At 46.7% G+C, this 12,412-nt stretch overlaps 1 protein-coding gene across 2 annotated transcripts in view; it reads left to right on the forward strand.

Moving 5' to 3' along the window:
* The window catches only part of zgc:172136 (uncharacterized protein LOC566376 homolog), an 89,836-nt gene that overhangs the window by 40,678 nt on the left and 36,746 nt on the right, over positions 1 to 12,412 (forward strand). For both annotated transcript variants that reach the window (XM_038815727.1, XM_038815730.1), the window contains exon 3: positions 11,841 to 11,931. In XM_038815727.1, coding sequence (XP_038671655.1) covers positions 11,841 to 11,931 — 91 coding nt within the window. The remainder of the gene's footprint in view (positions 1 to 11,840; positions 11,932 to 12,412) is intronic.

A 12,412-nucleotide genomic window follows, 5' to 3' on the forward strand; every position in this document is an offset into this window, starting at 1 on the left:
AGCCCTCAAACTAGACTCCTTACAAGATTCCTCCTCCATCCTAACCCACTCTACCCCTTCTCCTTCCCACCACCGCCGCACCTTGTCCACATTTGCCACCCAATAATAATGAAGCAAATTTGGCAACGCCAACCCTCCCTGCTGCCTCTGCCTCTGCCTCTGTAGCAGGGTCCTACCCACCCTTGACACCTTCCCCATCCATACAAAGTCAGAGATGATTGTGTACACTTTCCGAAAAAAGGCCTTTGGTATAAAGATCGGGAGAGCCTGAAAGATGAACAAGAACCTCGGCAGAATATTCATTTTCACCACTTGGACCCTTCCCGCCAACGTTAAGTGCAGTGTATCCCACCTCTTAAGATCCTCCACCAGCTTTGTTAAGTTCCACTTATGGAGCCCCGTCCATTCCCTTGCTACCTGAATCCCCAAGTACATAAACCTATCCTTCGCTACCGTAAATGGCATCCCCCCTAAATTAGCCCGCTGTGCCAGCTCATTCACCGGGAATACCTCGCTTTCCTACATTCAGCTTGTATCCCGAGAACCCTCCAAACCTCCCCAACAGGCCCATAATCCTTCCCATACTCTCCAACGGATCCGAAACATACAGCAGCAGGTCCTCGGCATAGAGTGACACCCGATGCTCCCTCTGTCCCCTCATTACCCCCTGCCTCTCTGCCGACCCCCTGAGAGCCATCGCCAACGGCTCTATTGCCAACACAAACAGCAGCGGCGACAGCGGGCACCCCTGCCTCATACCCCTGTGTAAGTCAAAGCTTCGTGAGCTCATATCATTCGTCCTCACCCTCGCCCTTGGCTCCAAATACAGCAACTGCACCCATGCCACAAATCTCAGCCCAAACCCAAACCTTCCCAAAACTTGGAACAAGTACCGCCACTCCACCCGATCAAATGCTTACTCTGCGTCCATGGACACCACCACCTCTGGAACCAAAGCTCTTGACGGATTCATCACCACATTCAACAGCGAATTATATTATTCGCGAGCTCCCTGCCCTTCACGAAGCCTATTTGATCTTCTGCAACCACCCCCGGGATACAATCCTCCATCCTCCCCACCAACACCTTAGCCAATACTTTCACATCCGTGTTCAATAGTGATATGGGCCTATACGACCCACATTCCACCGGATCCCTCCTTTTTTTGGGATTAGTGTGATCTAAATTGCCCTTAATTGGAAAAAAATAATTGGGGACTCTATATTTATGAAAATAAAAATGTTATTACCTGTACTTATTCAGTGTATGTTTCAGAATTGGTTCTTGACGCTAATGAAAACGTTAACTGTGTGGTAGTGGCATGTTAGTTACATCATTACACAATTTGTGGGTGTCAAAAGATCAGAACAGTAGGTATGTGCTAAGATCGGAGCCTCTGGGGTCCGGGGGGGGGGGGATGTGGGGATCTGGCCCTGGGGGGTGCCCCCATGGTGGCCTGGCCCGCGATCGGGGCCCACCCATCTGCGGGCGGGCCTGTGCCGTGGAGGCACTCTATTCCTCCGCGTCCAGTCTCCCTGGACTGGCCACATTCTTAGTTCTCAACTTGAATGCTACAACAGTTACTAGTCTTGCAGCTATGAAATTACTCTGCTTAATTGTCAGCATCAGCTCAATCACTAAACGTAACATGGTACAAGTCAAGCAAACACTAAATCTAGGATTTCCCCATTCTTCGCCTTGCCAATTTAAATTTTTATGCCTTTTTACATCACTTTGGACCTGTAGCAATCTGAAATGAATACTGCGTACATTGCTTGGTGTTCATAAATACTTTTTGATTATGATCTATCAGCAACCTCCTATGTCAGGGAGCATTTTATACACACGCAGCATTCAGCAGTCTGTAAGAGTTCAGAGACCAGACAATCGGATTTAGATGCAGTGGTGTCCGGATAAGTAACAAACGTTATGCTTCACAAAAGAAGGCAGTCGATCTCCTGGTTCAGGCGGTTCTTGCTTTCCGCTGACTCTAGCTGCTACCAATGGTGACTTTTGTTCTTGTTTCCATTCCTCTATCATTTTCAGAATCTGGGTAAAGAACTTTTCTGAATCCTTTCCTTTTATCTCTGTAACCAGGTGTCTTTCCTCTTTTGTGTTCTGATCTTGTTATCTGTCTGGCAGTGCTTACATTGTCCGTTGTGTTCAGGGCCCCTGGTCACGAGCCTTGAGCCATAGTCACCACCTAAACATAAACAATCCATCTGTACATCTGGTTCTGATTAACCTGAGCCAAGCAACAACACTCTCACATCTACAATTAACCCATCATCTACCAGGAACAAATATAAAATCCGCATAAAAAAGAATTCATGACCCACAAAGAATAAAAAAAGGTACAAAATGTATGAAAAGGTTCACATTTCCCAAAGCAGAAACTAATAATAATCTTTATTAGTGTTACAAGTAAGCACATTGGGTGGGATTCTCTGACCCCCCTGCCGGGTCGGAGAATCGCCGGAGGGTGGCGTGAATCCCGCCCCCGCCGGCTTCCGAATTCTCCAGCGCCGGGGATTTGGCGGGGGCGGGAATCACACCCCGCCAGTCGGGGGCCGTTGGCAGCAGCCCCACCCCCGCCGATTCTCCCCCATCGTGGCCTGGCCCGCGATCGGGGCCCACCCATCTGCGGGCGGGCCTGTGCCGTGGAGGCACTCTATTCCTCCGCGCGGGCTGGTGTTCCGGTCTGCGATGGCCGGCGCGGAGATGAATCCTCCTGCGCATGCGCTGGGATGACGCCAGCACACGCTGGCGCTCCTGTGCATGTGCCAACTCGCGCCGGCCGGCGGAAGCCCTTCGGCACTGGTTGGCGTGGCGCCAAGCCCTGAAGGTGCGGAGGACTCCTTGACGCCGGAGTGGCCTGCCCCGCCGGTTCACGGAGAATCCCACCCATTAACACTGCAATGAAGTTACTGTGAAAATCTCCTAGTCTCTACATTCCGGCGCCTGTTCAGGTACACAGATGGAGAATTTAGAATGTCCAATTCACCAAACATGCACTTCTTTCGGGACTTGTGGTAGGAAACTGGAGCACCCGGAGGAACCCCACGCAGACACTGGGAGAACGTGCAGGCTTCGCACAGTGACCCAAGCCAGGAATCGAACTTGGGACCCTGGCGCTGTGATGCAACAATGCTAACTACTGTGCTGCCGTGCCGTCCTTGATCTTAGTTTTGAACTTGAAACTACTGTCTGTGTGGAGTCTGCACGTTCTCCCCGTGTCTGTGTGGGTTTCCTCCGGGTGCTCGGGTTTCCTCCCACAGTCCAAAGATGTGCAGGTTAAGTGGATTGGCCATGATAAATTGCCCTTAGTGTCCAAAAGGTTAGGTGGGATTACTGGGTTGCGGGGATAGGGGGAAGTGTGAGCTTAGGTGGGGTGCTTTTTCCAAGGGCTGGAGCAGTCTCGATAGGCCAAATGGCCTCCTTCTCCAGTGTTTAGAGACGTTGATGAACAGAGTTACAAGATTGCTTATTAACTTTTAACAAAAGAATAAAACATTTATTAAACATTAAAACATTAATACTAATACACTACTCCTTCACACATAGAAATTCTATGATGTAGCGTGAAGTGTCCAAAGTTAGCTGATGTGCCTTTCATGAATCCAGTTCAAAGCAACTATTAAATTAGTAATTGCCTTTAAGGCAGATCTGAGTACTTGGGGTGGGATTCTCCGGCCTCCCAGCCACGTGTTTCTAGGCGATAGGAGGTGATGGGCTGTTTGCTGGCAGCCGGATTCTCTGCTCACGCCGCTGTCAATGGGTATTTCCATTGAAGTCACCCCACACCACAGGGAATCGGAGCACTGCCAGTGGGATTAGAGAGTCCAGCTGTCAACCAAGGGCCGAGGCATTCCGGCCTTGATTCTTCTTTCTGTGGGACAATCCCCCCTCCCTCCACCCTGCCCACCAAACACGGGAAGTAAACCTCCCTTTCATTAGCAAAGCTGCACCTCACTTAACTATTCATGGTCATTGTTCAACGTACCTACAGCCTGCCATCCATCTGAATGCCTCACACGCAGCACCTTTGCTGAGCAACATCTCCCAGCAGACATCCTTTTTATCAATGAATGGAAAACAGGGGAAGTCACTAACTAGCTCCCTGTGTTCCGACTCCAGGTGATGTTACCACTGAACAGTCTCGACCGTACCTCTCATTGTTTGTTTGTTTGTTTAGAGACGTCGATGAACAGAGTTGCAAGATTGCGGATTAACTTTTAACAAAAGAATAAAACATTTATTAAACATTAAAATATTAATACTAATACACTACTCCTTCACCCAGATTTATAAAGATTACACAAGTTACAAAATATCTTAGATGCCAGTGTTCTCAGTAAGTATACAGTCCATGTCAACCAACAGGCGGAATCAGGTCAGATACACCACACTCTGAAACCAAGTGGCAGATACCATCCAATTCAGATTCTGTGTATTTGTCATCAAATCCCACCAGATGCTTGTAACACTGTGAGCCAACCGGACTCACTGGAACTCTGGCTCCCACATGAGAATCTCCAAACCCCACTCTCGGAGAACACACTTCCCTCTCCCACACACGGCTCTCTCTTGGATGCCTTCGCCAAGGATCCATACCCAGGATTCCAACTTCTCCTTTCATTTTTCCTCTGCCCTGGACCACCACGTACATTCCAGCTATCACCCAATCGCTCAGGTACCCAGCCACGCCAACAATACTGCTTCAGAGACTGTATTAAGGCGTACCAAAATTACGATTACTTTGGATGTCTGTTTGGAATAGCTAGTTGAGTTTGCCAGGTCTGGACCTCGCACCTCTGTCTTTAACCAGGATCCCCTCTCTGCTCCTCTCTTTAACTTCAGTGATCAGTACCGTGGTGAGATTCCGATTCTCTGTCCCTTTGACTTCAATCTTCTTGGGACTTTCCTCTTTTCATTCCCTGGTTTCTGGAACTTTCTGTTCTTTAGTTTCTGGGACCTGTTTTCTGCCCATTTCTTTACTCTCCTGCGGGTGTTGTAGCTTCAGTTCTTTTGGGGAATCTGCTTTTTGCAGTTCCCTTTTTTGTGTTCAGCCTTTCAGGCTCTAGCTTACAACTAACTCAAAGTTCTTGCTGCCCCATCTGGTTGCTCAGCAACATCTTCATTTTTGAAATTCTATTTGCTTTTACATCATAAAACCTTAATTACAATGCAGACAAAGTTTTTAAAGTGAAACAATAAGCTATAGCCATGCATGTACCGTTGTTTAACATGTAGCGAAACTAAAGTTTTAACACTTGTCACACAAGTACGGACAAATTAAGCTTAAACCTGAACTTAAACCTTATTCATAATACCAGCAAAGACAAAACTACCTCTATTTCCGAATACTTTTATGACTAAACCCATCTGTCGAATGGCAGGCTTTGACCAACCACTGTGAGAGTGGTCTTTGCTAAATAGATTCAGCACAGGCCAGGGTCCCTATGTAGCCAATCTCCTCCGCTGATACCTCAGCACAATGACCATATGCACTTGTGGAGAGACACAAACAATGCTGCACATTACAGAAGTGTCCCCTCGAGAGACTAAGTAGCGGGTTAGTTTCCTTAAACTCAGAAAACCAGAAGATTATCACTTTCTTGGCTTCAGGGGTTTGCACTCACTAAATAAAAAAAAAACTACTAAATAGCTACTAAATAATATGTTACATTGTAAAGGAAGAGAAGTCCCTAAGGCATATTTTCTGTTCAAAGTACTCTGTCCCTCACATCTATCTTAAATTTAAGCATTATCTGCTGTTCATTTGCTGATTCCATTGATCTTGTAGTTTGAGTTGCTCAGGTAGTGATAGGTGCAGAGTGGGGTCAAAGCAGTGGTCTAATTTATTCTGGTCTGTTGGCCTGACCTAAGATCTTGACGTCTTGACAAATACATGAATAGGATGGGAATAGAGGGATATGGTCCCCGGAAGAGTAGGGGGTTTCAGTTCAGACGGGCAGCATGGTCAGTGCAGGCTTGGAGGGCCAAAGGGCCTGTTCCTGTGCTGTACTTTTCTTTGTCCTTTTTTTCTTTGATCAGGGTTTGGGAACTCATGATTAGTTCGTAGTTCGCAGACCAATCTAAACCCAATCCACTCCCCAGCTGTGGAAATGAATGGAGACCGGATGGGATGTATATAGCCCCTTAACTGGTGTTTCCGAAGTGAATCTGGAGGGAGGAAGAGCTGAAATGGCAGAAACCAGTAAACAAGTATTTTAGAGATGGCAACATGTAATTATTTTCTTTATGGGAATGAAGGAGGATACTTTGGGGAGTACTTTAAACACAATACAATATTCATTTTGAAGTTGCAAATTGGTTGACAGTTAAAGCCATACTCAATAAATTGGGAAGTAATTAAAAGCCAGGCCACTTTAGCTTCAGTTTAAAGAGAGGATATAAGGGAACAATTCACAATGCTGCACTATGGAGGGCTTTACTATTTGGATATTGGCATGGGGCAGGTTGTTGGAGGGGCCAGAGGGAGCGTTACTAATTGAGTTTACCTAATGTAGGAGTGCTCGATGTTGACACTAATTACAAAAAATACCCATCGTCAATCATTTAGTCATTTGATTTGCTAATCAGGATAAATCCCGGAGGGCCTCAGTTGGGCCTTTTTGGCGTAATTCTGTGCTGCACCACACTGTGTTTGGGCATGGGCTTTCCAAATTATTGTACATATAGTGAATTATTTTATCTCTCTCCACCTCATTGCCTGCCCCACCACCTCTACTCTCCTCCCATTTGTTTTGTCAGGCTCACTGCACACAGCAGAAAAGGAGAACAGGTCAAACCCAGATCACTTTAACTCACAGAATAGGAGGGGGAGACACCTGGAAAGAGATTACTCGCCTGTGCTTCCTATTGTGGAATGATCTATGATGGGATGATTGGGAAAAGGATACAATGGAAAGAAGAGAATGACCCTAATCAATTATTAATAATAATAATAATAATAATATTAGGGTTAAAGTAAGCTCTCTGCTTCCTGTGCCCGTGACGTTCTTTTCAAAGAATCATAGAATTTACAGTGTAGAAGGAGGCCATTCGGCCCATCAAGTCTGCACCTATCCTTGGAAAGAGCACCCTACTTAAGCCCACACTTCCACCCTATCCCCGTAATCCAATAACTCCACCTAACCTTTTTTCGATACTAAGGGCAATTTAGCACGGCCAGTCCACCTAACCTGCACATCTTTTGGACTGTGGGAGGGAACCGGAGCATCCGGAGGAAACCCACGCAGACTCGGGGAGAAAGTGCAAACTCCACACAGACAGTCACCTGAGACCGGAATTGAACCCGGGACCCTGGAGCTGTGAGGCAGCAGCGCTAACCACTATACCGTTGTGCCCCTCCTTTTCATCCCATGTGGGCTCTGTTTTTCCCTGCTGAGTGATCGTGCTTCTCTCCCGCACAGGTAAAAGAGTAAATAATTTGGAAGTTAAGACACCTTCGGTAAAACAAAAGCAAAATACTGTGGACGCTGGAAATCTGAAATAAAAACTTAAATTCTGATTTCAGAAACTGGATTCGGTAGGATCTTCAAGTCCTGCTGAAGTCAACCCCTCTTTCTTGGTGGGTTCCCTGGCGGCGGGGTGGGTGAACCACGTAAAACCCATATACATTGGCGCGATGGTAAAATGAATGTAATGAAATGAAAATCGCTTATCGTCACGAGTAGGCTTCAGTGAAGTTACTGTGAAAAGCCCCTAGTCGCCACATTCCGGCGCCTGTTTGGGGAGGCTGGTACGGGAATTTAACTGTGCTGCTGGCCTGCCTTGGTCTGCTTTCAAAGCCAGTGATTTAGCCCAGTGAGCTAAACCAGCCCACCGGTGGGCAATGGCCTGCCACAGGAAAACTGGGCAGAAAATCCCGGTTAATGTCTCTCTCACATTCTGAGCGGAAGAGTTTGAAAATCTAAGCCCTATGCAAAAATAGTATGAATCAAAAGTACTTAATTGCTTTTTAATTAGAAACATTGAATGGAAACATTTTATTTATAAGTTAACAATGAATGATGGCTAATCATAACTAATCTTTCCAAAACAGTTTCTCCCTATAGACTTTGTGATTTTATGCAACTCTATCAAATCTCCTCTCAGCCTTCTTCACTTCAAGGAGAATCTATCCATACTCATCCACTGCACCATAAGATTTTTTTACCCACAGTAACTCTTAGTGTGGCCACTCATCAACTTCCTTCTGGAAATCTAAGTACAGTACATCCACCGGTTCACCTTTATCCATAGCGCATGTTACTCTTCAAAGAACTGGCGTAGAAACATATCACTCTTCCTTTGCTGTTGCTGGATCAAAATTTTGGAACTCCCTTCCCAACACCATAGTTGGTGTAGCTCCACCAAATGGACTACAGTGGTTTACGAGAGCAGCTGACCACCACCTTCTCGAGGACAATAAATGCTGGCCTAGCCAGCGATGCCCACATCCCATGAAGGAATAAATCTTGTTATGGGCCAGGGTTTAGAGAACCCCAAAGTGTATCATGGAGATCACCTGACCCACGATTTTACTAGATTGTGGTCTGGGGAGCACACGGCCCACTCTACAGGTGTGGTGCAGCAGAAATTTAAAAGTAATTTTTAAAGCAAAACTATGATTTTTCTATGAACTTAGTTAACCTTTTTAGAAATATACAGTGAACATCTTAGCACCCATCAATTCAAATACACCTCCCAAAGAATACAACACTCTAAGTAATCCTTAAACTTTCCTTTTAACATCCATAAGACAAAAATCCTTTTTACAGAAGCACATCAGGTTTAAATTCTCTACTGAGAGCAGTTATCACTCTGAATTCACCAAATGATCTAGAGATAATCGTCTCTGCCATCAGATGGCAGAGAGATCGAAATTACACCTTCTTTGGCTGGCTTCAGCTCCAACATTAAAACAAAACCAAAAAAACACAGACACACCCAAACTTTTCTTCAAAACGAAACTAAAAAGCCACTTGAGCAGACAAACATTTCTTAAAGTGACATTCCCATGACAATCTGTTAAGTCTGAAGACACTTAAAGGCTGCAGATTATTACTCTCAACACCTCATCTGTTGCTAGCTCTTGACGTTAGACAGTAACTACTAAAAAAACAATTCAAATGTAACAGGATTCTGCTTGACGGCCCACCAACCTCATCCTCCAATTCTACTGTTCAGAATAGTTAGCCAAATTGCTGTCCTTTTATAAATGTTTGGCGGAATTTTGAGCCCACGTTATTTGTGAGCGGCAAATGTGGGTGCAAAATTCCGCAAGAGTCGGGAGACACTGATTGACTTTGAGGTCATGAACTGAATCGTGGAGTGGACATCTTTCGCCATGGAGTGCACGTTCTGCACCAGTGTCTCCACTGGGGACGCCACACTCGCTGTATTGGTTTGTTGCGTCGGAGTGATGGCACCATCTCCTCAGACAGACTGAGATGTAACTCCTCCAGTTGGCCTTGCAGTCTGAGTGGGGATGCTGTCATCCCTTCCTGATGCTCGCAACTCTTCCTTTGTAGCTCTAGCAGCTCTGGGATGATCGTACCCAGGGACACGTTATCAGACTGGGGTTCAGCGGAGTCCTTGCTTCCGCCATCCCTCGGAGTGCCGGATCACTGGGCCGTTCCTACCTCGACCTGTTGTGGATCTTCACCAGTGAGTGACCCAGAAGCCTGCCTACTACGTACTCCCATTGAGGTGTGGGAATCTGCGTTGGTGGGGGGTGAGAAAAAGCAGTTGTGACACCTTTTCAATGCTTGTCTCCAAGATGTCTCCCTCGGAGCTTCTCGGGCCTGTGGTCTGGGCTCGTCGGCTTATTGCAATAGAAGGGAGATGACATTAGTGAGTGACAGGAAAAAGGTCACTCATGTGAGTCTCACACCATGGTGTTAAGGGTTCTTACTTGTGTCTTCCGTCCCTTCACCTTCTGCACACGTCTGGTCCTGCTCCTCGCCAGAAAGTTCAAAGGCTCGTTCTCGAAGGGGGTATGGGTCTTGAGCTCTGTCATCAGTCTGGCTGGCTGTGCCTGCTCACACCAGTTGTGCTCGTGTTTGTCCTCCAATAAGACAAATGGGAAGAGTGTAGCTGGGCGTCTTGCCAGGTCAGGTAGTAATGATGTCTGGCATGCGTGGGAGGCGAGTGGGAGCAGGGATGTGAGGAGCTACTGGGTGGATAATGAGAAGGGGAGATGTCGAGAGGACAAGTGTTGTGGCCCTGTGAGGTGGCTGGGAGTGAGATCACTGTGGATGTGTGAGGGGTATGTTGAGGGGTGCTGCATGACACGTGAGAAGCTGACTTACCCTGGCCGCATGAAGAAGATCATTCACTCTTTCTACGATACTGTAGCCCCATCCTATTTTGGAGTGTGCTTGTTCTCACAGTTGCGGCCATGGCCTCCCAGGTGGGTTTGGTGACCTTGCTGGCAGGACGTCTGCCCGATTGAGAGACCCCACCCAGAAGCTTGCTGATAGCTCCCTCAGTGAAACGTGCTGCAGTCTTTCTGGCAGCCATCCCCCCCCGATTGGACTTTGAACAAGTTCTGGGGAGGCATTTAAATGGTAAGCCCCACTAATCGCAGCCATTAAATCATGGTGGGGTGAGCAAATCAGGGGGCAGACGGGTGGGGTGTGAAACTCGTGGGAGAAAAATATTGTTGTTAAAGAGGCTTAATAAACAGTGGCTTTTCCCGCTGACGCCATCAGCGGGATTCTCTCCAATTTGAAAAAATATCGGAAAATTCACCAGATATGTTACATTTAGTTCGCAGTTGATCTTGTGCAAGTAAAATTCTGAACAAATCTAATTAGTGCAATGCTGATTACATAGCACAGAAAGGGGCAGCACGGTAGCACACATGGCTAGCACTGTGGCTTCACGGCGCCAGGGTCCCAGGTTCAGTTCCCTGCTGGGTCACTGTCTGTGCGGAGTCTGCACGTTCTTCCTGTGTCTGCGTGGGTTTCCTCCGGGTGCTCCGGTTTCCTCCCACAGTCAAAAGACGTGCAGGTTAGGTGGATTGGCCATGCTAAATTGCCCTTAGTGTCCAAAAAGGTTAGGAGGGGTTATTGGATTATGGGGATAGGGTGGAAGTGAGGGCTTAAGTGGGTCGGTGCAGACTCGATGGGCTGAATGGCTTCCTGTGCACTGTATGTTCTATGTTCTATAATTCATTTCTCGCATCATACGGTAACAAAAACTGCCTTCAGGGGCAGCACGGTAGCATTGTGGATAGCACAAATGCTTCACAGCTCCAGGGTCCCAGGTTCTATTCCGGCTTGGGTCCCTGTCTGTGCGGAGTCTGCACATCATCCCCGTGTGTGCGTGGGTTTCCTCCGGGTGCTCCGGTTTCCTCCCACAGTCCAAAGATGTGCGGGTTAGGTGGATTGGCCATGATAAATTGCCCTTAGCGTCCAAAATTGCCCTACGTGTTGGGTGGGGTTACTGGGTTATGGAGATAGGGTGGAGGTGTTGACCTTGGGTAGGGTGCTCTTTCCAAGAGCCGGTGCAGACTCGATGGGCCGAATGGCCTCCTTCTGCACTGTAAATTCTATGAAAAGTAGAAACTCTGCTAGTGGCCAGGATTGCTCAGGATTTGCACTGCTGATTGGCGGTGTGCATTATTAACTTTGCCTTCGCTGTTTATCAAGTTCCTGGGCAATTACACTGTTTTGTTCATGGCCAGGGATACCCGGCCGTGAACAAAGCCCCCAGGTACTCACTTGCTGTGAGTACCTCCTGCAGCGTGATATTCGGACTATGTTGCTTGTTTAAAATGCTTTGTGCTGTGCCCCTCTTGTTCTGACTTTTTTGTTCATTTGCAGGTAAAAGCTACAGGTCAGGACCTTTACGACCAAGTTTGCGATACGTTGAAGATCAGGGATGGTCACTTCTTTGGTCTGAGTATGGTACAAAGTAAGCTGGAATTCAATATTTTAAACAGTTTTTCGAGGAAATAAGATGACCTCCAGTAAATGGATTGGCCAAGAGATGATTCTTGCCAAACGCTTGTCTTATTTTGATCGTTTGTGGTAACACTGTTGCTTGATTTATCTGTAATGTCTACGATTAATCTAATGATTTATTTTTCTATGGGACTTTACTTATTAAGAAGAAAATAAAATAATCAGGCTCCAAGGCATACCATTCAGGCTAATATCACATCCAAATTCAAAGAACAAAGAAAGGTACAGCACAGGAACAGGCCCTTCAGCCCTCCAAGCCTGCCCGTCTAACCTCAAACCTTGTTCATATCCCTCTATTCCCATTCTATTCACGTATTTGTCAAGATTATTGTATCTGTAACAATATGTTTACTGTAAAGGAGACAAAGGGTTAACAATTTCATGTTCAATACTCCTCACCACCAGATTGGGATAAGGTGCAGTCATCAAAT

Source organism: Scyliorhinus canicula, chromosome 1, assembly GCF_902713615.1.
Source record: "Scyliorhinus canicula chromosome 1, sScyCan1.1, whole genome shotgun sequence".
In the NCBI taxonomy this organism is placed as follows: Eukaryota; Metazoa; Chordata; class Chondrichthyes; order Carcharhiniformes; family Scyliorhinidae; genus Scyliorhinus; species Scyliorhinus canicula.